Source organism: Indicator indicator, chromosome 34 (genome assembly GCF_027791375.1).
Source record: "Indicator indicator isolate 239-I01 chromosome 34, UM_Iind_1.1, whole genome shotgun sequence".
NCBI lineage: Eukaryota > Metazoa > Chordata > Aves > Piciformes > Indicatoridae > Indicator > Indicator indicator.
Genome location: NC_072043.1, coordinates 4,139,967 through 4,166,595, shown reverse-complemented (window position 1 = coordinate 4,166,595; position 26,629 = coordinate 4,139,967). Strand labels below are relative to the sequence as shown.

Sequence of the window (26,629 nt, the reverse complement as noted above, 5' to 3'; positions counted from 1 at the left end):
GGGAGAGATTTTGGCAGGATGCAGCTGTATCAGGCCAAAAATATTGAAGGAGGGAGCAAAAAAAAAACCAAAAAACCAAAACCCCCAAAAACTCTGTGAACCAAATTTCGTGTTGCTCACCTTTTGGCTTGCTGCTGCTAGCATTGGTGTTCATCCTGCTGCAGCAGCCTGTAGAAGTCTCCTTCATTCCTCAGATGGACACAGAGAAAAGGAATTCTGGCAGTTAAAGCTCAATTTGAAAGCTTCAGGATCTTTGTGATTTGGAAAAGCAAGAACCTCTGGCCACTTCAGATTAGAGACCAGGAAGAAAATAGGCTAAAAGTCCCAGTTTTGGGGTTGAATGCTGTGCCTTGGCCAGTTTGGCCTGCACTGATAAAACCTCTGTGTGGTGTGGGCCAGCACAAGACATTTATTTTGTCATTTCACTCCAGAGCAGACAACAAACCCAAAGCTTTAGAGCGTTAGATTTTTTTTTTTTTTTTGCAAACACCCAGGCTCAGCTGGGTTTGGCTCAGCATTCAGGCTAAGGAAATTCTATCCCACTCTTTCCCATCTGTAAGGATAATTTCAGTGGTGTAAAGAGAATTATTGGGTTTGATGCCTGTTTTGCAAAACCTTCCCAGATAAGGTTTGGGGGTGGGGGGGGATAAAAAGGGGGGTTTGGAGTTGTATTTGTGATTTGTTTCTGCTGCAAGTCAGCTTGGGAAGGAGAAGCTTTGTGTGAGGTTCTGGGGGGGGAGGAATTAAGTCTGTATTCAGCTTTTCTTAGAGACCTCAACAATAAAATATTAATCCAGTTTATTAGCTGTTAAGAAGAAGTGGGAATATAGAGAGAGTTGTTCCAAGTGTCTCAGCAAAGTAGAAAGCTGGGATTTGTTTGAGCTTTTGGAACAAATGTAAACATGAAAACAGGCAAAAATACAAAGTTTTAGGGGTTGAAATGATCTTGGAAAGAGTTGATGATAGGAGGATCTGGTCCGGTTTGGGGTTTTTTAGAGCCATGTAAATGGATTTTCCTTTTTTTTCCAAGTCAGATTGCATGGTTTAATGTGAATTTTGAGCTCACTCTCATGTTCAGTTACTGCAGGGTTGCTGTTCCTACAATAAAGGCAGACAAAAATCCTTTTCCGTGATAAAAGAAGGGATGGAACAATCTGCAAATGCTTGCAATTTGAGGCAAGATTGTAGGGAAAAGGAATAATGTTTGGAGTTTGCACTTTTCCAGAGTGCAGACAGAACGCCACGTGTGTTTCTGCCAGGGAGGAAAATGTCTTTATGTTAGAGTCTGGGGTTTGTGTAGGAAACAGACAAGGATAGAATCCAGGGAGGGGTGGTGTGAGGGATCTGGCCAGGCTGGCTGGATGGGCTGAGGCCAGTGGGATGAGGTTCAACGAAGCCAAGTGCTGGGTCCTGCATTTGGGTCACAAACAACCCCATGAATGTTCCAGGCTTGGGGCAGAGTGGCTGGAAACTGCCTGGTGGAAAAGGGCCTGGGGGTGTTGGTTGACAGCAGCTGAAGATGAGTCAAGCTGTGCCCAGGTGGCCAAGAAGGAGAACAGCATCCTGGCTTGGATCAGGAGTGGTGTGACCAGGAGGACCAAGGCAGAGATAATCCCTCTGTACTGGGCAATAGTGAGGCCAGAGCTCAAATCCTGGGTTCATTTTTTCAGGCCCTCGCTCCAAGAAGGACATTGAGGGGCTGGAGCAGGTCCAGAGAAGGGCAACAAAGCTGGGAAAGGGTCTGGAGAACAGGGCTGGGGAGGAGCAGCTGAGGGAACTGGGGTTGTAGGCAGCCACTGGTGTCTGCTCTGTGTTGGTTTTGATTGATAGAATCAGGTCTCTGATGTACTGGATGGAGACACTGATGCAAATGTATGCCACTTGCATCTCCCAGCTCTGCCCTGCAGGAGATTCCAGATTGGTAGCTTATAATAGAATCATTAAGGTTGGAAAAGACCTCTAAGATCATCAAGTCCAACCAGCAACACCACACCACCATGGCCTCTAAACCATGTCCCAAAGTGCCATGGCCACACGTTTTTTGAACACCTCCAAGGATGGGGATTCCACCACCTTCCAGGGCAGCCTGTTCCAGTGCCTGACCACTCTTGCAGGATAGAAATTGTTGCTAGTGTCCAACCTAAACCTCCCCTGGTGCAACTTGAGGCCATTTCCTCTTGTCCTATCGTTCGTTACTTGGGAGAAGAGACCAAGCCCCACAATCTTCTCTCTGAAGAACAGCATTTGCCAAGCTCTGTAGGCAGCCCCCAGCCACCATTCCCTGGCTGGAAGTGTGGTTGCAGCAATGAGTGCTTCCAAGGGCAGCAGTGAGAATGCCAGGAAAAACTGGGCTCCCAGGAGGAAGGACAGGCAGGACTCCCCATCCTGGGTGGTTTGTGGGGAGAAGAGAGTGGAATATATTGTCACAGAAGCAGATGTCTTACTCAGACTGCTAATGTCTGAAGTATGGTTTGCTGGTCCTGTCTGCTCTGATAGCCCAGACTCAAAACCACTAATTGCTTGCAGGAGGAGTTTTGAGTCAAACATTTGTATGATTGGGTTTTGTCTTAAAGGCTTCTTCTTTATTAATAGTTTTCATCATGTGTGAGGGAAGCTCAAACACCTACAGAACATTTACTGAGTAAGTGCCACCAACTGTCTTCCTGTGAAGGTCCTCAAACAAATGTCTTGGGCCCAAGTTCTAACACACAATTAGATACTTGTGTGTCTGAGAGGAAAAAAAAAAGAACAGAAAAAATCTGGTCTCCTCTTTGTTGATGGAATCCATCTCTGTGGAGCATCCAAGCTGGATCCTACTCACCTCAAAATCTACTTTTGGAGTATCCATTACTGTGCTTCTCCTTCCTTAGCACAGAATTTTCTGCCTTTGTTGGTTAAAGGTTTTGCTGAACAAAAGCTGGCTCCTCTATTAAATAATGAATTCAGGTGAAGGTTCTGAAGTCTGACTGCAGTCTCCTGCCCCTACCAATGCCTTCTGAGGTCTGTGTGTCCATGTAGCTGCTAGATGCCATGGCCACAGGTTTCTTGAACACCTCCTGATTGTGACTCCACCACCTCCCTGGGCAGCCTGTTCCAATGCCTGACCACTCTTGCAGGAAAGAAATTGTTCCTAATCTCCAACCTATCCCTCCCGTGGTGCACTTTGAGGCTGCTCTCATCCTATCACCAGGGAGAAGAGACCAATATCTCCCTCACTATAAGCTCCTTATAGAGAACTGAAGTGGGAGAAGAAACCTCCCTGGGCAGCCTTTTCCAATGCTTGACCATGAACAAGAGGAAAAATGACTTCTGTGACTGAAATAGCCTCTCACAGGGATGTGCTGCCATGAAAAGGTTTTTTTAAGCAGCAGAATCTTTTACAATTACATGGTGGTTTGTTCCTGTCATGTCCTTTGGGCATCTTGCCTTCAGAAAGCAAGCTCTGAATTCAATCAATCTTCTTGTATCCAAATTGTGTTGTACTGAAGCAAGAGTGAAGATCACTGTTGAAAGCTAAGAGGACAGGATAGTGATTGTGGTTTCTTGCTCTTAGTGATGCCTCTTGGCAGAGCTTCTGCTTGTCATGTGGTGCTTTGTAGGCAAGGCTGGGCCCAGCCACTAATTGAAGAGCACAGTTGGCTTGATTGTGCAGAGGCATTGGATCCTGCCCCATAAGTAACAAGTCTGGATGCATTGCAGAGGACAACTTTGCAATTTGACTTGTTTTACAACTTCTTCAAGAGCTGGCCTTGGGCCAAATCCAAAATAAGAGGAGGATTGTGGTGGATGTTCCTGTTTTTCTTAGCTGCCTTGATGTTTGTTCCTGATAGAGAAGTTTAACATAAATCCATTTTAATAGCAGCTTGGGGAAGTTGAGAGCCCTTTGGGACAGAGTCCAGAGTAGTTTCATGGGATCATAGGATTGCTTCAGTTGGATAAGGCCTCCAAGATCATCAAGTCCAACCAGCACCCAACTTCACCAAGTCTGGTGTCAAACCATGTCCCTCAGCACCACATCTCTGCATCCTTTAAACCCCTCCTGGGATAGGGATTCAACCACCTCCATGGGGAGCTGCTCTGTGGCCTGCAAAGGTACTTTGATCAAGGAGTAGTGGTAGGTGTTAGGTGGCTGAACAGCCATCAGGAGAATGGCAGTGTGTGAGTTATGATGCCTCAGACCTGAACCACTTGCATGTAAATAAAGTTCATAAAGCTTGGAAGAGCATCTGGAGTTCCAGACAACAGATTGATTGGACCTGAAATGTAGGACAAGGAGATTAGTAAAGGAGAGTAAGAAAAAAAAAAAAGAGGCATAGAGGGTCAGGTTGGATGGGATCTGAGCAGCCTGCTCTAGTTAAAGATGTCCCAGCATGGGTTTAGTGATTTCCATGCTTTGAAGCTTCTGTTATTTTGTGAATCCTAGAATCCCACCATGGTGGGGGTTGGAAGAGAACTCTGCAGATTATCCAGTGCAAACCCCTGCTAAGTTGTTGTGATCCAAGTGCAGGACCCAGCACCTGACCTTGTCCAACCTCATCCCACTGGCCTTGGCCCATTGATCCACTCTGAGTGCCAGAGAGGGCACCTGTGGGAGGTGATGGCTGCTGTCAGTGCAGCACCTAGAAGGCCACATACACCTCTTTGTGGTGAGCTTCCACCATCTAGCATGACTCTGCTGGCACTCTGACCAGCTCCTGGGCAGCCTTGTGGTCCCATGTGTGGGTTTAGTGTTCCTGTCTCTCACTGGAATCAAGGAGTGGAAGGAATTGTAATTTTTAGTGGGGAACAGCTGCAGTGGCTGCCATTAAATCCTCATTTTTCCTGCTGATTGCAATTAATTGATAATAAACTGATAATTAGTGTTGAAAGAGATTAATTTCTTCTGTGGAATAAGGTTATTAAGGACTCGCCACATAACTACACTGAACTTTCTTCTCTGCCTTCTGCCTTACAATCCATCCATCCAGATGTTCCCTTCATCTTCTGACAGCTGAGCCTTTGCCTAGGTTGGAGAGAGATGGGGATTGGTCTCTTCTCCCTGAAATTGTGCCAGGGGAAATTTAGGTTGGAGATTAGGAAAAGTTTCTTCACTGCAAGAGTGGTCAGGCATTGGAACAGGCTGCCCAGGGAGGTGGTGGAGTCCCCATCCCTGGAGATGTTCAAGAAATACATGGCCATGGCACTTTGGGACATGGTTTAGAGGCCATGGTGGTGTTGGGTTGATGGTTGGATTCAAATGATCACAGAGGTCTCTTGCAACCAAAATGATTCTTTGGTGCTCTGATCCATTCAGAAATGAAGCAGGATCCACTGTGGTTGGAGGAGCAGCTTCATGTTGCCTTAGTGCAAACTCCTTTCAATTTGTAAAGATTTCTAATTTCCCCAAAGTTCCAATAACTCCCCAGAAGCCCTGCCATCAGCCAGGACCTTCTGGTAAACAAACTTAAGCTTAGCTAAAGCCACCAGCTAAAAACACTTCCTGGCTAAATTCAAAGTGATGGATTCCATCAGCCTCATGTTCTGTTTTGACTAAATTTCGAAGCCATTTTCCAGGGTGACTTGAAATAGAAAAAGGGCAGAAGGGTCATGTTGGAATAACATCCAGAACCCAAGCCCCAGACAGCTGGAGAAGTCACCCCCATGGCAGGGTTCACCTCCACTGGTGGCTGCTGGCTATTTTCCAGCTATTTAGTCTGTGATGTTTTCTTACAGTGGGGTCAAACTGCAGTGACTTTTGCCATAGATTTTCGTCTCATTTGTTGGTCTCCTTTTCCATGTGGACTGGTGGAGGTTCATGAGAGCATCCATGTGAATCCTCTCAGGAAATAAGCATTTGAACCAGAGAAGAAAGGTCTGTCCCTGCCTCAAAAATAAATAAATCTTAGGTGCTAGAGAGCAAACATGGTCAGAGCGTGGGACAGGAAAGCTGTGTGTGCTGGAGCTCTGTGAGGGGCAGTGATGGACAGAAAGGGATCCTCCCTGCACAGATGTTGGCAGGTCGAGGGTTCTGTTGCATCATGAGCAGACAATGTTGGCATGCTTGGGTTGTAAGGGGATCATTTCACACATATTGACCACAAGTGAACTTCTTTTGTGTAGCTGGATGCTTCTGAGTGAACTGTTGATTGGAGAAGGACTGCTTCTTGCCAGAAAACTGAAGACAGTTAAATCCACATGAAAATATCCCTGGATGGAGTTGGCCTTCAGCTTGTGGGAGCCCTTCTTAGAGCTGAGGGGTTTGGACTGGTCGGTCGAAGGCTTTGTTGGAGCAAAGATGGATTTTTGTTACTATGGGAATGAAAATGCAAAGGATGGTTTACAATCATAGAAATGCCCTCCTTTTAAGTGTGATTTTTCCCAGTCCAACATTTCCTTAGGCCATTTGATCAGGTACTCCTTGTGCAGCTGGTGTTTGGGCTCCTTGTCCCTCTGAATCTCCTCTCATGGGATGTGAAGCTTGGGTGGCTTTTTAGGGTGGGTGATCCTGGTATAATGCTTTAACTAATGGGAGGCTCAAGTCTCTGTCTCAGTGGGAATTAAATCATCAGCTCAGAAATCTCCCATCATTTTTTTAGCATCCTGTTTCTTCTTGCCTTGATAAAAATACCAGGAGCTCTCTGCAGCCTGCTGAAGTCTCACCAAGCTTTCATCGTACCTTTAATCCTACACAGCAAGCAGGAGGAAAGGAGAAGAGGTCAAACTGTAGCATGGAAAGAGCCCAGGTTTTCCATTTTGTGAGGAATTCCATCATTCCCATGATGCTTTTCATTGTGTCATCCTGTCAAAGGAAATTCCCAAAACCCACTTTGGTTTATTAAGTCACTGCTCAGTTTTTCCTTTTAAAGATCATGAAGCTGTTTTATGGCCTTCTTGAAATCTCCATATGAGGCTTGATTTATGAAATCTGTCGTACCCAGGTTTGGGACTGAAGGTCTGAATCCTTGAGAAGATGCCCTGCAGGATACTGGGAAATGTTCCCATTTTAGGGGGGGTTGGGATAACTTTCTGCTGGATGGAAATCTTGGTTATGATGATGATGATCAGAGGGCTGGAGAACCTCCCTTATGGGGACAGGCTGGGAGAGTTGGGGCTGTTGAGCCTGGAGAAGAGAAGGCTAGAGGGAGACCTTAGAGCAGCCTTCCAGTACCTGAAGGGGGCTACAGGAGAACTGGGGAGAGCTTAGAGTGACAGGATGAGAGGGAATGGATTGAAGTGTGAAGAGAGGAGATTCAGACTGGAGATGAGGAAGAAATTCTTTCCAGTGAGGCTGGGAAAACTCTGGAAGAGGTTGCCCAGGGAGGTCATTGATGCCCCCTCCCTTGGGGGTGTTCAAGGTCAGGTTGGATGAGGCTTTGAGCAACCTGGGCTAGTGGGAGATGTCCCTGCCCATGGCAGGGGGTTTGGAATTGGATGATCTTTAAGGTCCCTTCCAACCCAAACCATTCTGTGAATCTATGAATTGTTGCTCCCAAACCTGTGTTCTGTACTCGCAGCCCTGAGGAATGTGACTGTAGAACGAGCAGGTTCCATTCCCACTGGTATCCTGCAATCCCTTGGCACAAGACCCTGAGATCCAGGGCTGTGTTTGCAGATGTTGGCCTGACTTCCCTGGGAATGGTGATAGTGGTTCTGGCCTCCAGACGTGGGCACCACCCCTCTTATGGAGGCTGTTTCTGCTTCCGCAGGGATAGCTCGGCTGGTTGCTTAGCAGCTGCTGAGCTGCTGCAGCTTGAAGGTGCAGGAGGTTCTGGGTTACCTTTCTGCACTGAGCTCCCACTGTGCCAGCTCAGGGGCTTGCTCCACGAGTTGTCCAGCAGCTCAGGAAGAAGCTCCCAGAGAGATGGTGGGGCAAGAAACCTCTCTGCTGTGGTGAGGTAAGCCACCCCTGCTCGTTAATCAGCCTCCTTTAGCTATTAGCAGCCTCGTTAGTGTGATGGTGTAGGATGGGTTTCATCAGAAGCAAGGAGAAAGCTGGCTGAATGTCCGTGCTGTCCATGGCTGGTCCTGCACACCCTGTCACTTGGAGCAGTGGTTTGCTGACCCCCAGCTATTGCTAGCTTGTAAATTTAACCCTGCCTGTCTTAACTCATCCCAAGAAGAGATTGCACAGCCCCAGGCTGAGAATGAAAATGTCACGGAATTAGTGACAGCCTGGGATCGTCTGACAAGCAGGTTTGTGTGGGCAGGGTATGAGATGGGATGGAGATGTCCTGCTCAGAAGCAGAGGCAGGGTTGCAGCCATTTCTTTTCCTGTCGTTTCTTACGCCGGTGACTAAACCTCCCGCAGCCGAAGGTCGTGCAGGCAGCTCCTTGAGAGCAGGAACCACAGAGCTGCAGAAGATGGAGAAATGGGACAGGCTGTCACCTTCAGGAGGATCATTCCACTTGCACTCCTTGTTTGGGGTTTTCTCCTTTAAACGGGAAGCTAAAATGACATCAGCCATGGAAATGACAAAAGTGTTTCTGTCCTGTGTAGAGCCTTCTTCGTAGGCTTGTGAAAGAGGGGTGATGTCTTCTGCTCTGAGCACAGGGGTGTGGACACATGGGCTGGAGTTGTCTGAAATGAGTGTGACACAAAAGGTCTAGCTTGGTGCATTCCAGGGTTTACATCCACAGTTGCCTTGCAGGGTTTGGCATGGTGCTTGTTAAAATGAGTCTAGCAGGATTGGGACTGGGATGTCAGAGGGATCCATGCAGGCTGGCTGGCTGGGCCAAGGTCACTTGTATGAGGTTCAACAAGGGCAAGTGCTGGGTCCTGCAGTTGGGTCACAACAACCTCATGAATGCTCCAGGCTTGGGGCAGAGTGGCTGGAAACTGGCTGGTGGAAAAGGACCTGTGGGGGTTTGGTTGGCAGCCAGCTGAAGATGAGCCAGCATGTGCCCAGGTGGCCAAGAAGGCCACCAGCACCCTGGCTTGGATCAGCAATGCTGTGGCCAGCAGGATTAGGGAGGTGGTTGTCCCTCTGTATTGGGCAGTGGTGAGGCTGCCCCATGGATTCAGTTTTGGGGCCCTCACACCCAAGAAGGACATTGAGGGGCTGGAGCAGGTCCAGAGAAGGGTAACAAAGCTGGGGAAGGGTCTGGAGAACAGGGCTGGGGAGGAGCAGCTGAGGGAACTGGGGTTGCTCATCCTGGAGAAGAGGAGGCTGTGGTGAGGTGGGGGTCAGTCTCTTTTCTTAGGGAACAAGATATAGGATGAGAGGGAATGGCCTCAGCATTCACCGAGGGAGGTTTAGGTTGGTTGTGAGCAAGAATTCCTTCCCCAGAAGGGTTGTCAAGTCTGGAACAGGCTGCCCAGGGCAGTGGTGGAGTTCCTACTCCTGGAGGGGTTTCAAAGCTGTGTAGCTGTGGTGCTGAGGGCCATGGTTTAGTGGTGCCCTGGCAGTGCTGGGTTAACAGCTGGCCTCAATCATCTGAAAGGTCTCTTCCAAGCTAAACACTCCTGTGATTCACTCTAAAATCACTTTGCACTTGAACTGGAAGGTGGGGAAGCTCTGTGGGGAGGTGTTGGAGTGGTCTGAAGCAAGTGTCCACATCTCTAAAACAGGAACAGCCTCATTTGAGGGGCTGAGAGGGTTAATGACTCTTCATAAAGTGCTTTGACCTGTAAACTGCTGCATTATTACATCTTTCATCAATCATAATAGACCATGAAGAGTTTAGAAGCATCATCAGATAGGAAAAGCTTCACAAAGCAAATCACACTGAGCTGCCACGGTCCCTTCCTTGTCCCCTGCAGCAGGATGTATCTTGTCAATGTATTAATTGGGGAAATTAAATCCTCAAGGAGTAAATCTTCAGCTAGTGTTAGTCATCACAGGTTGGTGGTTTGTTGGTTTTGGGGTTTTTTTTTGTTTTTTTTTTTTTTTTACTTCAGCTGAAGATTTGCCTGGGGCACCTGCCAGAAATTTTATAGGCTTCAATTCTACCTTCAGATCTCTGATTGTATCTTTTCCTGTCTCTGTAGAATCTAATTTCATGCTGTTTATAAAACCATTTTGTCATTTGCGTCTCTGCTAAGGCAATTCCAGTATGAAAAAGCTGCCAGATCCTTGTAGGACAGGTGGAAGTTCAAAGCTTTGGGTAGGGCACATCCCACTAATTGGTGATAGAATTAATAACAGGATCACTGAGAGCTGCCTTGAGCATGAATTGTCCTCCAGTTAAACCAGAAAAATGCTACTAAGGCACTTCCATTATGTTAAAGTACTTGGAGAAGAGTGGCCATAAAATCTTTTTGGTAGGAAAAGCCCTTTCAGATCATCCAATCCAACCATTCTCTAACTCTGCCAAGGGTGGTGGTAAACCATGTGCCTTAGCACCACATCTCTGCCTCTTTTAAACCCCTCCAGGGATGGGGATTTAACCACCTCCCTGGGGAGCCTTTTCCATTGTTTGAGAACCCTTTCATAGAATCATTAAGGTTGGAAAAGACCTCTATGATCATGAGTCCAACTGTTGACCCAACCCTAGCATGACCACTAAACCATGCCCCAGAGTGCCATGTCCCCATGTTTCTTGAACACCTCCAGGGATGGGCACTCCACCACCTCCCTGGGCAGCCTGTCCCAGTGCCTGACCACTCTTGTTCCTAATCTCCTACCTAAACCTCCTCTGCTATGCAATTTGAGGCCTTTTCCTCTTGTCTTATTGCTGTTTTCTTGAGAGAAGAGACCAGCTCCAACCTCTCCCCACAACCTCCTTCAGGGAGTTGTAGAGTGCGAAGGTCTTCCCTCAGCCTCCTCTTCTAATAACAACAACGAGAGCTCTCAGCTCTTTCTGCTCACAGTTGTGTTTTCCTCATCTAACCCAAACTGGAGAGAAGCTCCTGAAAACGTGGTCTGTCTTTTCTGTTTGTGCAGGGGAGGAGCTGGATTGTGAAGAGGAGCTATGAAGATTTCAGAGTCCTTGACAAGCACCTTCACCTCTGTATTTATGACCGGCGCTTCTCCCAGCTCGCCGAGCTGCCCCGCTCCGATGCCCTGAAGGACAGTCCAGAGGTAAGGCAGCAAACCCTGCAGGGATCCAGAGAATGGCTTGGGTTGGAAGGGACCTTGAAGATCTTCCAACCCCCTGCCACGGGTAGGGACACTTCCCACCAGCCCTGGTTGCTCAAGGCCTCATTCAACCTGGCCGTGAACACCATACACAGGGTGGGGTCAGACTCTTTTCAGGGGTGCCCAGTAACAGGACAAGGGGAAAGGGGCACAAACTGGAACCAGTGAGGTTCCACCCAAACACAGGAAAGAGATTTCTTACTTTGAAGGTGCTGGAGCACTGGCACAGACTGCCCAGAGAGGTGGTGGATTCTTCTTCTCTGGAGACTTTCAGAACCCAGCTGGGCATTGTGACCCTGGGCACTCTACTGTAGGTGACCCTGCTTTTCCTTGCCAAAAGGCATCTATTTCTCTATGGTTTGCCTGTGCCAAAAGATAAGTTTTGGTCTCTCCACATCTGAAGAAGGCTTTCTATGGAGTACTAACAAAAAAAACTCTGCCTGTCTGTCTCTGTTGCAGCTTGTCACCCAGATGCTGATGGCTTACCTGTCACGGCTCTCGGCCATCGCAGGCAACAAGATCAACTGTGGGCCTGCTCTCACATGGATGGAGGTATGGGATGGAGCTCAGGTTATTCTTTGTCTCCTGACCTTAGCAGCAGATTAAGCCACAGTTGTGCTCTCTTGCCTTGCCAGAGGGACTTTAATCGTGGGGCTGTTCAGCCTGAACAAGAGCAGAGTGAGAGGGGATCTTCTTCACGCTCAGCAAGAGCTAAAGGACCCTTGGAGGGCAGGAGGATGGGGCCAGACTCTTTTCAGTGATGCCCAGTGACAAAACAAGGGGCAGTGGGCCCAATATGGAACCCTGGAGGTTCCACCTGAACACAAGGGAAAAAATCTTTGATGTGAGGGTGCTGGAGCCCCAGAGCAGGCTGCCCAGAGAGATTGTGGAGACTGCTGCTCTGGAGTTTCCAAACCCATCTGGACATTGTGATCCTGGGCAAGCTGTTATGGGTGACCCTGGTTTAGCAGTGGGGTTGAACTAGGTGATCTCCAGAGGTTCCTTCCAAACCCCATTCTGGGATTCTGTGTTGCCTGCCTACTGTTTTTTCTTGCCATTAGCTCCAGAACCAACAACCATCACCTGCCACTGTTGGTTACAGTGCTGAGCAGAGCTCAGTCTGTGCTTGCAGCAGCACTGTCTCCACATTGTGAATCACAGCTGCAGCTTCAGTTTCTCTGTTCATAGTCTTCTACCATCTTAAACAACAGCCCTTACTGGGGAAGGAGAGCAGGAAAGACTGGAGCTGGGTGTTTAAGGCCAGGTTTGTGTCAGCAGTGCTGGTCCTGATTAGTCTGGTAGAGATATTTCCACTGCCTGCTGCTGCTGCTGCATGCCAGGAATAGAAACAACTATTATTAGTCTGTTGCAATTCATTTTTAAATGGTGGTGATAAGGATTGAGTGTGATTTCCTGCTATTTTCCCTGCTGATATCCTCCTCACCCTCAAATCCTTTGGGATGTGAAAAATCCTGGAAACCTCAGCTCTCGGAAACCTCAGGGAGGAAGGAAGTTGTAGGGGAAAATGAAAACTAGAATTTACAGCAAGAGGGTGGACCTGGAGGTTGCAGCAAAGCTATGGCAGATGCAACACAAGAGCATTTGTGGTTGAGAATTTATTACAGGAGCACAAAAGTCTTGGGATTTTGGAAAGAGGTTGGTGGCTGCAGAAGGGAGAGGGAGCAATGCTGGCAAATATTTGCACTCCCTGTACCTGAAAGGGATCTATCAGAAAGCTGGGGAGGGACATTTTACAGTGGCTTGTAGTGACAGGATGAGAGGGAATGGTTTGAAGCTGGAAAAGAGGTGGTTTAGACTGGAGATTAGGAAGAAATTCTTGACAGTGAGGGTAGTGAGGCCCTGGAGCAGGTTGCCCAGGGAAGTTGTGGATGTCCCCTCCTTGAGCAAGGCCTTGAGCAACCTGCTCTAGTGGGAGGTGTCCCTGCCCATGGCAGGGGGGTTGGAACTGGATAATCTTTAAGGTCCCTTCCAGCCCAAGCCATTCTGTGATTAACTGGCAGGTTATGAAAGAAGGAATAAAGAGGTTGGGGGGGGAATGTTGAAAGTGCCAGAAGATTTGAGTTGGACAGCATTGCTTCCTTCCTTTAGCACTGCAGGGAGTTTCTGAGCATGGCAGGGAATTTTTGTAGTCCTCTTTGATATTACCATTTTAAGTACTCGAGGACAAACAAGATGATGAAAGGGAGGTGTAAAGCTTCCCTGTCACGATGCTGTGTGTACACAGGGAAGCACAAATGCAGGATGTTTTCTCCTGAGCTGGCTGGGGACACACGACCTTCCCAAACGCTCCTTAGCAGTTGGTTGCCTGCACTGCCTGTCTGTGTCGCTCTCCTCAGGGGGCCCTGGGGCTGTGCTGTCTCTGTGAATCAGCTTAAAGGTTCTGCCATGTATGAGCACCAGTAAAATCCCTCCCTGCTTGTCCTCAGCTGCCTCACACTCTCCTCTGCTCTTTATTGCAGATTGATAACAAGGGGAATCACCTGCTGGTTCATGAGGAATCCTCCATTAACGTCCCTGCTATTGCTGCTGCCCACGTTATCAAGAGATACATTGCCCAAGCAGCAGATGAGCTGTCCTTTGAGGTACAGAAAACTGCTTGCATTCCTTGTTGTCCTGTCCAGGAGGGTGTAACCTGTGTGTCTGTGCAGCAGGAATAACAGTCAGATGCTTGCAGAATGTTTGGTGAGGGGGAGCTTAAAGAGGGAGTTAAGTACTGGATTTGCAGTGGCTTGGATGCAGGGAGAAGTCACAAGTCACAGGAGCTGAAGTCATCTTTAAAACACAGCTTTGCTGATTAAATAGATAGTGCCAAGTACTCTACCCTGGGCGAGTGGAGGATGTCCCTGCTCACTCCAGGGGGTTGGACTAGATGACCTTTGGAGGTCCCTTCCAACCCAAACCATTCTATGATTAGATGATTTTACAAATGGAGATTTTTTTGCTGTGAGAGGAAACAGAAGGCATGAAGCTAGTGAAAGGGTCTGGAGAACAGGTCTTGGGAGGAGCAGCTGAGGGAATTGTGGGTTTCAGTTTGGAAAAAAGGAGGCTGAAGGGAGACTTCAACCTCACTGAAACCACAACCTCGCTGAAAAAGGAGGCTGGAGCCAGGTGAGGGTTGATCTCCTCTCCCAAGGAAAAAGTGATAGGACAAGAGGAAATGGCCTCAAATTGTGCCAGGGGAGGTTTAGGCTGGACATTAGAAGAAACTTCTTGACTGAAAGGGCTACCAAACGCTGGAACAGGCTGCTCAAGGAGGTGGTTTACCATAGACAGAAGTGTTTAACATAGAGCTGTGGTGCTAAGGGCCATGTTTTAGCACCAGCCTTGGTAGAGGTAGAGAGTGGTTGGGCTGAATGATCTGAAATTCTTGCCCCTCACAGAGTGATGTCCCCCAGGCTGCAGGTTGGTGTTGCTGCAGTTGCTCCCAGAGGGGTTTCTTCTGCAGTGCTGAAGAGCTCAGATGTTTGAGCTGTGCTTTCCTCCTGGCCACACTGCAGGCTGTGATTGATGTTGCCCATCTTTTGCAGGTGGGAGACATAGTGTCTGTTATCGATATGCCACCAAAGGAGCTGACCACGTGGTGGAGAGGCAAACATGGATTCCAGGTAGGCACAAGCACCAGGTTCCACAGTGCAACTTAAAGACAGGCAGGAAACTCAGCAGTGTGTTTATCAAAGTGCTCTCCCTGAGCAGGGTTACTCATGGGTGTAAGCAGCATGTCTGTGTGTTGCTGTGAGAGGAGTTCTTTCTCTCTGGATTTGGACTACAGCAGAGGTTCTAAGACTGATAGAACGGTTTGGGTTGGAATGGACCTTCAAGGTCATCCAGCTCCAACCCCCTGCCATGGGCAGGGACACCTTCCACCAGCCCAGGTTCCTCAAGGTCTCATCCAACCTGGCCTTGAACACCTCCAGAGAGAGGACATCCACAACCTCCCTGCGCAACCTCTTCCATTGTCTCCCCACCCTCACTGGAAAGAATTTTTTCCTAATCTCCAGTCTAAATCTCCTCTTTTCCAGCTTCAAACCATTCCCTCTCATCCTGTCACTACAAGTCCTGGTAAAAAGTCCCATACCTCTGAATATGTGGTCCTGCAAGAAGTTATTTCCCTTCCTAACTGTGGGAGTGAGGGGTAGCCACGACCCTGTGATGGACAGCTGGCCTGATGTTAGTGGAAGCTTGTGTTGCACCCCCTCCAAGGCAGCTGACATTGTTACTCAAATCATCCCATTCCTTCCACTGTGTAGAACTAGATCAGGCAGAACATCAAGGCTTCAGAGGAAGCCACTTGATAAGACACTGCCACTGACTTGGACCCAACTAACCTGTGCTGTTGCGTCTGCGTTCCTAGTGTGGGGTTCATAGCACTGCTCACTGTGAAGGTTACACAGAGAGATTTAGGCTGAGTTTTCAGAAGATCCTAAAGGTACTTAGGAATTAGGCACCAAAACTTCCCTTCCAACGGAATTGTTACTCCCTGGCTTGGATTTTCTCATTAGGAAGTTTGATTAGAGAAAATCTCTACTTACCAAACCCCAAAAGTGCTGAAGGTTGCAGTAAGTGGGGTTCTACCTCCTCACATTTAATGTCTCACATTTCAGCTCCTTTCAAGCAGGAGGGATTTTCACACTGCAGCTGCTGTCTGTGAGTAGGTGGAATTAGGAGTTTGCTCTGGAGAGGGTCAGAATTGACCAGACACTTGTATAGCTTGGCCTGGAAAAGTCTTCTTAAAGCCACTGGGATTTTTCCCTGATGGATCTTTCTGTGCCAGATCCCAAGTTGTGGTTCTGCTGTCGTTAATACCAAGGCTCTGTGCAACTGATCTCCAAACTCCACAAATCCCTTCTGAGTTGAGTGTTAATTCCACCACTGCACATCTGTTTGATTAGCCAGAGCACCTGAGATCCAGCTTGGGTTGGCTTTCTGTCAGATGTGGGGGTTCAGATAATACCTCATGTGGAAAATCAGAGCAGTGGGGACATCTGATACCTGCTCTGACATTAAACTTGTTTCTAGAGTTGACACATTGATGTTTCTTGATCAGACTTGGCTCTTCTTCTGATTTCCGCAATTAGGATTACAGCATAATGGGATCATTAAGGTTGGAAAAGACCTCTGAGGTCATCAAGTCCAACCATCACCCCAACACCAGCATGGGCATTAAATCATGCCCCTAGGTGCCATGTCCACACATTCTTTGAACAGCTCAGGGATAATGATTCCACCACCTCCCTGGGCAGCCTATTCCGATGCCTGACCACTCTTGCAGCAAAGAAATTGCTCCTCATGTCTTACTTAAACCTCCCCTGGTGCAACTCGAGGCCATTTCCTCTCATTCTATAGCTTGTTACTAGGGAGAAGAGACTTCTTCCCACTCCACTCCAACCTCCTTTCAGGGAGCTGTGGAGATACTTTGGGTTTCAGGAGGTCTCAGGATGTGTTTGCACAGTGCAGAAGGCAGTGTGGTGCTGAAGTTGCTGCCTGTCAGCTGAGGGAGGGTGACAGCCCATCTGGATGCTTTCTGCTCCTGCTGACTGCAGACTACAGCTAGTTAGCTCCAAGGTGGTGCTCAGCAGCTGCATCCCAGCTGTCAGGCAGGAATTTCATAAGCTGTGCTCCCTCAGTTATTGCTGCATAAACATCTCTCCACACAACCATGGATCTGATTTGCAGAGAGGTGCATTTTGCTCTGGGAATTGACAGTTTGTGTCACTTCTTCGAAATGTCCTTCTCAAAGCTTTTCACTTCCATGAAGCAGGGTGGTGAGATGCTGGAATGGGTTGCCCAGGGAGGTTGTGGATGCCCTATCCCTGGAAGTGGGCAAGGAGGGATTCCAAACCCCCCTGGACATTATGATCCTGGGCAATCTGCTGTGGGTGACCCTGCTTTAGGAGTGAGGTTGAACTGAATGATCTCCAGAGGTCTCTATGCTTCCATGAGTCTTCAGCTGCTGTGACTTGTGTCCATCTGGGCAGATCATTTCTTCATGTCTCTTAGGGTCAATAAAGGGTTGCTCTGTGTTGAGCACATCAACAAGAGGCAGGTCTGCAGATGTCAGCAGCAAAGGCACTTGGGGAGGTTGGGAGCACGTTGGGTCTGAACTGCAGCTTTGATTTGGCATTGAAGTCAGTTTGCTCCGTGCCAGGCAGAGCTCTCCTCCAGGAATGAATCACCACTTTTGTTATCCTTCACATTTCTGTCTTGCCAGTTGCCTGCTGCTTTTCTCCCAATACCTGATCTAATGACTTAATCCTCTGCAGAACAAAACAACCCAGTAGGCTTCTGATCATTTTCCTCTGGTTGAAGGAAAATGATTTTTGAGACATTTTTCCTCAAGCATTTTTTCTTTTCCAGTGCACTCAGTGAGTCACTGCTCTCACTGTGAGAGTGTTACCTACATCACAGCCACCTCCTCACCACCAGCCTTCCAGCCTTCTTTGTTCTCCTCTGCTTTTTTCTTCATGCTTTGTCTTTTCCATCAAGAACTCTGTTTCAGGCAGCTGAATCATTAGGGACAGGTCCCCCCCCCTTTTTTTTTTTTTTTTGATGCACCATTGCCTTTTGATGTTTGGAAGAATTCTGTCTTTCAGGTATAACCTCATTGAGAACTATGAGGCCAGGCTGAGAGGGTTGAGGTTGTTGAGCCTGGAGGAGAGAAGGCTCCAGGGAGATCTTCTGATGGCCTTTCAGGACTTTTAAGAAAGCTGGGGACAGAATTCTAGCAGGGCCCATTGTGACAGGACTAGAGGTGATGGTTTGAAACTAAAAGAGGGAGATTCAGACTGGAGAGAAGGAAGAAATTGTTTGCATTGAGGGTGGTGAGATGCTGTCCCAGGTTGCCCAGAGAGGTGGCAGATTCCCCATCCCTGGAACTGTTCAGGTCAGGTTGTCTGGGACTCTGAGCAAGCTGCTTTAGTTGCAGATGTCCCAGCTCACTGCATAAGAATTGGACTAGGTGACCTTTAAAAATCCTTTCCAACCATCCTTCAGCCCATGTCAAAACCAAACCCCAAAGATGTCTCAAATAGTGCTTCTCTTCCCAAGTGATCCAAGGGCTGGAGCACCTCTGCTGTGAGGACAGACTGAGGGAGCTGGAGTTGTTCAGCCTGGAGAAGAGAAGACTCTGAGGGGGGACCTTGGAGCTGCCTTCCAACACCTGAAGGGAGCCTGCAGGAAGGCTGCAGAGGGACTTTTCATGGTGTGAAGCTGAAGGAGAGCAGGGTTAGACTAGAGCTTAGGAAGAAGTTCTTCAGTAGGAGGGTGGTGAGACTCTGACACAGGCTGCCCAGGGAGGCTGTGGATGCCTTCTCCGTGGGGGTGTTTAAGGCCAGGTTGGATGAGTCCTTGAGCAACCTGGGCTAGTTGAGAGGTGTCCCTGCCCATGGTGGGGAGGTTGGAGTAGATGATCTCTGAGGTCCCTTCCAACCTAAGCCATTGTGTGATTCTATGATTGATCAAGGAAGAATGCTACCAACAGGAGGTGTGTGGCATTTTCCTCACTGGAGACTGTTGAGATGGAGAAACTTTTAGCAGAGGTGGCTGGGGTGAGAGTTGAACCTCCTCAGGTCCAACTCTCCAACCAAGTCTAGTTGAGAGGTGTCCCTGCCCATGGTGGGGAGGTTGGAGTAGATGAGCTCTGAAGTCCCTTCCAACCTAATCCATTCTATGGTTCTGTGATTTATGTTGCTGCTACTACCTCACACATAGAATTTCCTCCTTGTACACTGAGAGTTATTGCTTTGACTTTTCCCCTCCAAGCCTTAGCAGATTCTGGCAGGGAAATGGAAAAAAAGAGAGTGGCTGCTGCAGGAATGTTTGCATCCAGCAGCAGCCTGAGCTTTTCTCCTTGGGTTGAGGTGTGCAGTGATTTTTTTAACCTTTAGATGACCTTGTGTTTATCTAAATATACACTGCCCTTGCTATTAATTTTCCTACGTTGCCAAATCCTTTAATCCTGGCTCAAGCTCTAACAGTGCCTGGCTACATCTGTTGAGATTAACTCTTGGACTAAACTCCCTTATTTATACAAAATCATGGGAAAACTGGGAGGAAAGCCAGCATTTGAAATGGGTGGGAAGGAGCAAGAGTTATAGGTCATGACCCTGAAGGTGACCCTGTGGGCATCTTGCATGAGAAGTTAGAAAAATAAGTCAGGAAATGTAAGGTCTCAGAACTAGGAGCAGTTGGTGACCATCTGAGAGCTTGGCAGCAGCAGCACAAGGGAAAACTTCCTTTCCCTAGAAACATCCACCAGAATTATTGGCTGTGACCATGGCAAAAATGAGACATGGGGAACAGGTGTAGTGCTTCACGTGGGAAAGGGTCTGGGATATCGAGAAGCAGTGAGAGAACCATCTTGGGGTCTTCTTTCATTTCTAAATTCATGTTCAGTGGTGGATTATTGCATCCAAAAACAGGAGAAGCTGTGTGTTAGTGATCAAAGGCACGAGAGCTTTCATTACAGCATGGGATTTGGGGCTGGATTCAGATCCTCCATTTTGTACTACCATTAATCCCAGCATGGTGGGAGTTGGAAGGCACCTCTGGAGGTCAGCCAGTCCAACTCCCCTGCTCAAGCAGAGGCACCTACAGCACCTTGCCCAGGATCACAGTGGCCAGGTGGGTTTGGAAGCTCTCCAGAGACAGAGACTCCACAATCTCTCAGGGCAGCCTGCTCCAGGGCTTCAGCACCCTCACACCAAAGAATTTTCTCGTCAGGTTTAGGTGGAACCTCCTGGGTTCTAGTTTCCACCCACTGCCCCTTTTACTACCACTAGGGACAACTGGAAAGAGCCCAGCTCCATTCTTATGACCTCCACCCTTCAGCTCTTGCTGAGCATTGATCAGTTCCCCTCTGGGGCTGCTCTTCTCCAGGCTCAACAGCCCCAGGGCTCTCAGCCTCTCCTCATAAGACATTAATGTGATGGATTAGTTTCTCCTCTGACTTGGACAGAACATTGCCTGAGTAATGGGGGTGTGGGACAGACAAGCTCTTACTATGAACTGTGGCTTCCCTGAGGGAATTTGGGATGGTTTCAAAGTCTGGAGTGTTTACCTGGACACACCAGCCTTGTTGCTAAATTGCTGGGAGGTTTGTGGGTGAAAAACAAGTTGGAGTAGGACAGAGATGACTTTTTTTTTTCTTCCTTGGAGACAAAAGGGAGTTGTGTAAGATGAATAAATAGAGCAGGGGCTGTCTGCCAGGCTCGTGGTGGCTCCAAGGAATGTCACAGATGTGCTAACAGGACTGGCAGCAGTCCTGGCCCCGTTGTGCTGCTGAGATGAGCTCGGGGCCGTGTGCTGGCTCCTTGCCATGCATTGTTGCAGCGCTTGACCAAACCGTGGCTGCCTGAAGTGACTTGATGCTTTCAGCTGTCCACATCACATGCCTGACACAGGGCAGGAAATCCTGCTCCTGGCTTAGGCTGGGGTGTCCCAGGAAGGTGGTGGTGCTTGAATTACATGGCGCAATACCGAAGCTCTGTTGGGTGAGGATGTGAGGGGGACTGGACTAGGGGACCTTTGAAGGTCCCTTCCAACCCAAACCATGCTGTGATTCTGAGGGACAAAAAAGTCTGCAAGTAAAGGCCTGAGGATTAAAGTTGCTAAAGGCTCTGATCTAGCACTGGGGCATCAGTAAGAAGGACAACACTGAAGAGGGGAGAAGGTTGGGATGGTGAGAAGTCTAAAACTGCTGCCTGGTCTCACCTTGGTCAGAATCCTTTAATAGTGCAAGGGAAATAATTTTGCTTCTTCCCAGGCATGGAGACCTTCCAGTGGCCTGTGAATTTGTGCATTGCAACAAAACATGAAGGTCCTCCCCATCCTCTTCAAGCCTTTAACCCTTAGGCTGGTTTAGACAGCCTCTCCAGCATTGCTGAGTTCAATTTTCTTGACCCATCTTGATTTCTTTATTTGACCCATATTGGTTTCAGTTTTCTTGACCCATATCAATTTCAGGGGTTTTGACTCATGTTTGATTTCCGTTTTCTTCAGCCATACTGATTTCACTTTTCTTCAGCCATACTGATTTCACTTTTCTTCAGCCATACTGATTTCACTTTTCTTCAGCCATACTGATTTCACTTTTCTTCAGCCATACTGACCTCAGGTTTTTTGACCCATCTTTAATTTCAGTTCTCTTGACCCATATTTCTCAGTGTTCTGAAGGGACAAAGTATTGAAGTGCTTGTGAATATCATATTTTGACAGGGAAAGAAGGTCAGGTGTTGGTGAGCTCAGAGTACAGATAGTTGAGATGCTGAAAGCTGAAACATCTCTTCATTAAACTTCATGTTACATGCAGCCAGCTGCAGGAGACCCAGCTGAAGTCTTTCTCAAGTTCCACTCAAGGTTTAGGGGTGTGTAGCACACTTGTGCTCTCCCCCTTCTGCTGCACGTTGAGTATCTCCATCCTGTGCACCAAGCCTGGCAAGCAGCCTCCCAGTTGTGCTTTGCAGAACAAATTCTTTGGTTTGCAGCGTTTTTGGTTGCTTCGTTTTGCAAAGGGATTTCTCTTACGCCGCTCCTTTTATGCTGGATGATGTTAGGCAAGAGGGGCTCAGGGGAAGTGTTTAGCAGTTGCTGGTTGAACAGTTCAGCTCTTGAAGCCACACCATTCAACATTCTGCCTGTTTCTGTTTTTACTACAGGTTGGATTTTTCCCCAGTGAGTGTGTTGAGCTGATTAACGACAAAGTTCCTCAGTCCGTGACCAATTCTGTGCCCAAACCAGGTATGTCTGTTAAGTTTGATGAACCAAAAGAGAGCTCTCCTGTTGCTTTTCCATGTTGAATATCCCCTTGAAACACACCCTGTTGCACTCAGTGTCCATCACCCTTCACACACACACACACCACATCATCCATCCTGTGTGTTGATCATCCCCACCTTACCTCTCTGACTAGTTGGCACTGTTGGATGTCTTTCATCTGTGGTGTTCTGTAAGCTCAGGGCAATGTCTGCCTCCTGCCTCACTTGAAAGGTTTTTAAACTTTTAAGTAGTTCAGATACCTTCAGCAATCTGTAACTAGTGACTCCAGGCAATGTCCCAGTTCATGGTGTCCAGAGAGTGTTGTGGGGTAGGTGGTTTTCATACAGGTGACCCAAAAATGCCTTAAGTGGAATAGATCAATTAGATATTGGAAGCTTCTTTGTTTGGAATAGATTAATTAGATTTTGGGAGCTTCTTTCTGTTTGAAATAGATTAATTAGATACTGGAAGCTTCTTTCTGTTTGAGGATTGATGGATAGAGCAGAACTTGGATTACTAATGGCTTCTGCTGTGGGTATATGACTCCATCTCCTTCCTCCTGCCTTCTGGACAGTTTTGGATTGTATGAAATCAAGGTAAATGAATGCCAAACCCTGATAAGGAAAGGAAACATTAACAGAGAATTAGATCTTGGGTCTCACTCTACTGTCATCCCAGTAATAGATTGGAAGTGATTACAGTTGGATGTGGTGGCATAACTGAGATCTGTGCAGAATTTCCTGGTGCTGAAGCTTTTGTTTAATGATGATACACATGAAGATCTCTCTGTATCTCTCTTGTATCAAGAGAAGCAGTTTGAAATTGCTGATCTCCCTTAAAGCATTGTGCAGCCAGCCAGTCAAGTTGGAGAGCTGGTTAACTGGTCTTGTTTTCATCAGTTTTCCCTCTTTTCCTGATGTTCATTATCTTTTAAGATTGCTGACTTGATGCTTTAAAAGAAGTAGTTGTGGTTCAACCATCTGACCTGAGTAAGGGAAATGCATTTTATCAGATCTTGTGTTACAGCTATGGGTTCAGCGGTGGAAAGTCATGAACAGCCTCTGCTCTCAGTGCCCCACATTAATCTGCATGCCTCAGAGAGCTGACAGCTCAGGGAAATGGTTTTCTCAGCCCTTGGTGTCTCCAGGCTTTGTTCCTGCAGGGAAGGTGCAGATGCCTTTGCCAGAAGCCGTGTCACAGGGATCCGTGGTGATTCCAGGCGTGGCAGCAGGTGGCCAGCTCATAAATCCAGGATCTGCCTTTTGTTGTTTGGAGCTGATCTGGAAATGCCCTGATGGGGCACTCCTCTGTTCTCTATCAGCTAAAGCATGTAGACAAGGGCAGCTTGAAACCTAAACACAGGCCAGGCTGATAGATGCAATCCTGAGCAAGTGTTTATTATTAAACATGGCTCAGGCAATTAACTGCCAGGAGCTGCTGCTGAGTGCTTTCTTGCTCTGCTTTAATGAGAGATAAGGAAGCCACGTAGATGAATAGGATCTGCTTGGCTTTAACAACACACCAGGGGGTGGATTTCCTCTTTCAGTCCTGGGAAATGTTTGTTACCAAGTAGATAGCAAAAGCCCAAGCCCTATTAAAAGGACTAACTTGAAAGATATTGCCAAGTCATGAGGCTGTCCCTGTTGACCTTCCCTGAGAGTTGTTCTGTGCCTGCAATTACAGGCAAAAAACCACTCCAGAAGAGCACTAATGGGCTTTCAGATGTGAGGATTGCTCCAACAAACCTTGCAGCTGTCTCTGTAATCCTCCCCTGCCTTTCCTTTGCACACAGAATTGAGGATGCCATTCCTCTGTAGCATTGTCCTTTTCCCTTTTTCCACCTTGGGAAGTACTTGCATGGTGGAGGTGGAAGTCTGGAATACTCTTTCTTGGTTGCTGCAGGAGTTGAGAGCTGGTGGGAGCTGGAAGAAGTTCAGGGAGGAGGTTTTTGTAATTGAATGTGATGTTGGAGAACTCGAGGAACCTGTCTGCCTGGAGGGAAAAACGATGGGTGAAATCCAGAAGAGGTGAGAAGATGAAGGAGGAGGGAAGGGTTTCAGTTTCCACACAGCTGCCCAAGCCAAATGCCTTGTCAGCACAGTCCAGGAAGGTGGCAGAAAGAAGCTGCTGTAGCACCCTGAGTGCCTGGGGAACGGAAAACTGGATCTTGTCCAAGGGTTCCTCCAGAGCCTTGCTAGGAATGGCATTGCTGGGATAATGCAGGAGAGCTTAATCTCAGTGATCTAAAAGGTCTTTTTCCAACCTAAACAAGTCTATGATTCTATTTTCTTCATCCCTATTCTGTGCCTTTAGTGCCTTCTAATCTATCCTTAGCCATATAGGGTATTTCCCAAACACTTCAATATCCACATCAATTAATCTTCTCCCTTTAGCTGGATTTGAAACTTCAGATTGGCTTTTCCCAAGGAACAGAGAGATTTCTAAAAGGAATCTTGGAGCTCTTGTCCTCACTCGACATCAGCAGCCTATTTCATCTAGAATTAATGTGAGGTTTTAGGTTTGGCCTCGATAAGACAGAGTTATCAACATGCCAACTTTATTTTCTTTAATGAAAATATGATGTGCAGAGCTTCCAGGACATTTTATATCTGCAGCAGAAAGCTCTTTGCCATGAAGACATTTACAAACATACAGAACTCTTTCTGTTGTTTTAGTTGTCCATAGATTTGGCTGGGTCGAGTAATGTAATAAAAAGCAGATGGAAAGGAAAGAACTTCCTGCCCTCTGCTTTTATTAATATTTATAATTAGAGGGTTTGATTTGCAGGGGTGATGGGGACAGCATTTTAATAGCACCATAAAGGACTGCAGTGGTCTGCAATTCACTACAAATAATGACTGAGGTTCAAGAGAAAATGGAACACAGGGAATGGGAGAGGAAGGTTGGGTTTGAGTGCAAGCTCTGCTTTTAGAAGCAAGATTGTCTTTGACCCTGCACTGGAGGTATGTGCAGCAGTGATAATGCAGCCAGTGCCTGAGGTTAGTATCTAAGGAGCCCCAAAGCTGGGGAAGGGTCTGGAGAACAGGGCTGGTGAGGAGCAGCCGAGGGAACTGGGGTTGTTCAGCCGGGAGAAAAGGAGGCTGAAGGGAGACCTTCTGGTTCTCTACAACTCTATGAAAGGAGGATGGAGCCAGGTAGGGGTTGGTCTGTTCTCCTAGGGAACGAGTGATAGGACAAGAGGAAATGGACACAAGGTTGGACATGAGGAACAGTTTCTTTCTTTAAAGGCTGCCCAGGGCAGTGGTGGAGTCCCCATGCCTGGAGGGGTTTCAAAGCCTTGGTGATGTGGTGCTGAGGGACATGGTTTAGTGGTGACCTGGCAGTGCTGGGTTAACGGTTGGGCAGTCTGAAAGGTCTTTTCCAGTCCAAAGGGAATCCTTCCACTAGACCAGGCTATCCAGCCTGGCCTTGAACACCTCCAGGGAAGGGGCATCCATGACCTCCCTGGGCAAGCCTGTTCATAGACATGGTAAAGTCATAGAAGGAGATGGAGGTGCACAGGAGGTCACCTGTTGAGTGGTTGTACTAAACCCATGCCCCTTTTTTTTCCATGTCAGAAAACGTTTGGGGTTTTTTTTGAGGTGGGATGCAAACTTATGTAAAAAAAGCACTGTAAAGATGCAGGGAGGTAGTGTGGGCTCACCAAAGCCCAAATTTCTTGAGCACTTGCCCTTTTACTTAGTTCTGCTTGAATTTTTACTCAGAAAAAAGGCTCTAAAGGTAAAACCCTTAGCCTGAGTTGTTGTATTGGGGTTGGTATTTGGCATTTCAGAGCTCACACCATTTGCTGGCAGTTGGGCTGGAATTCAGTGTCACAATGGATGGGATCAGCTCATGTTTATCCAGATCTTTACAGAGACACAGGAGAAAGGTTGCATTTGAATATCAGATGTTCAGTGAGAAGTGACTCCTATAAATATTCATTGTGCTGCTTAGGAGGAAAATAAAAGAGAGGAGCTGGTTTGCCTTTTCCTTGTAAGGGACTGTTTGGGAATTGCCTCTAGGTTGTGGCTGTGTTTGCTCTTCTCATTCTCTCCTGTCCATCTCTGATTGGTCTTTCATAGAATCATAGAATTGTTTTGGTTGGAAAAGACCTCCAAGATCATTGAGTCATCAACCATGACCACCTCCATGGCCATTAAACCACGTCCCAAAGTGCAATGGCCACAGGTTTCTTGAACACCTCTAGGGATGGTGACTCCACCAGCTCCCTGGGCAGCCTATTCCAATTCCTGACCACTCTTGCAGGACAGAAATTGCTCCTGATATCCAACCTAAACCTACCCTGGCATAATTTCAGGCCATTTCCTCTTGTCCTATCACCTGATAGTAGGGAGCCAGTGTGTATATGTGTGTGTCTGTGTTGTCCTCATCATCCTCGTGGCACAGTGAAGTCACAGGCAGCATGTCTGAGCTGTTTCAGTCCCTTCTTCCTCATAACCCTGGATATGTGTAGGTTAGCAGTGTCCAAATTCACCCCTCACCCTTCACCTCGTACCTACAATTTGTTCCATGTCTTTTGCCAACAAGTAGCACTTGGCTGTGTCCCAAACCTTTGCTGCAGTGGCTTTGGGGATGGTAATTCAGGTGAAGACTTCTACTGGCTTGGAGTGGGAAAACAAAGAGTAAAGGCACAGTGGGGGACAGTTAGAGCTTAAGTGAAGAAGCAGGGGATGAGAAATTGATGTTTCCCTTTCTTCTTGTCAAAACAAGGAGCAGTTGGGAAACTCCAGGGCTCTGCTCACCAGTTCTTCACTTAGGACAAAAGAATGAAGAAG

At 47.6% G+C, this 26,629-nt stretch overlaps 1 protein-coding gene across 2 annotated transcripts in view; it reads left to right on the top strand.

Moving 5' to 3' along the window:
* Positions 1-26,629, top strand: part of ARHGAP32 (Rho GTPase activating protein 32) — a 137,297-nt gene that overhangs the window by 52,870 nt on the left and 57,798 nt on the right. For both annotated transcript variants that reach the window (XM_054395651.1, XM_054395650.1), the window contains exons 6-10: positions 10,863-11,000; positions 11,517-11,609; positions 13,538-13,660; positions 14,606-14,683; positions 21,731-21,812. In XM_054395651.1, coding sequence (XP_054251626.1) covers positions 10,863-11,000; positions 11,517-11,609; positions 13,538-13,660; positions 14,606-14,683; positions 21,731-21,812 — 514 coding nt within the window. The remainder of the gene's footprint in view (positions 1-10,862; positions 11,001-11,516; positions 11,610-13,537; positions 13,661-14,605; positions 14,684-21,730; positions 21,813-26,629) is intronic.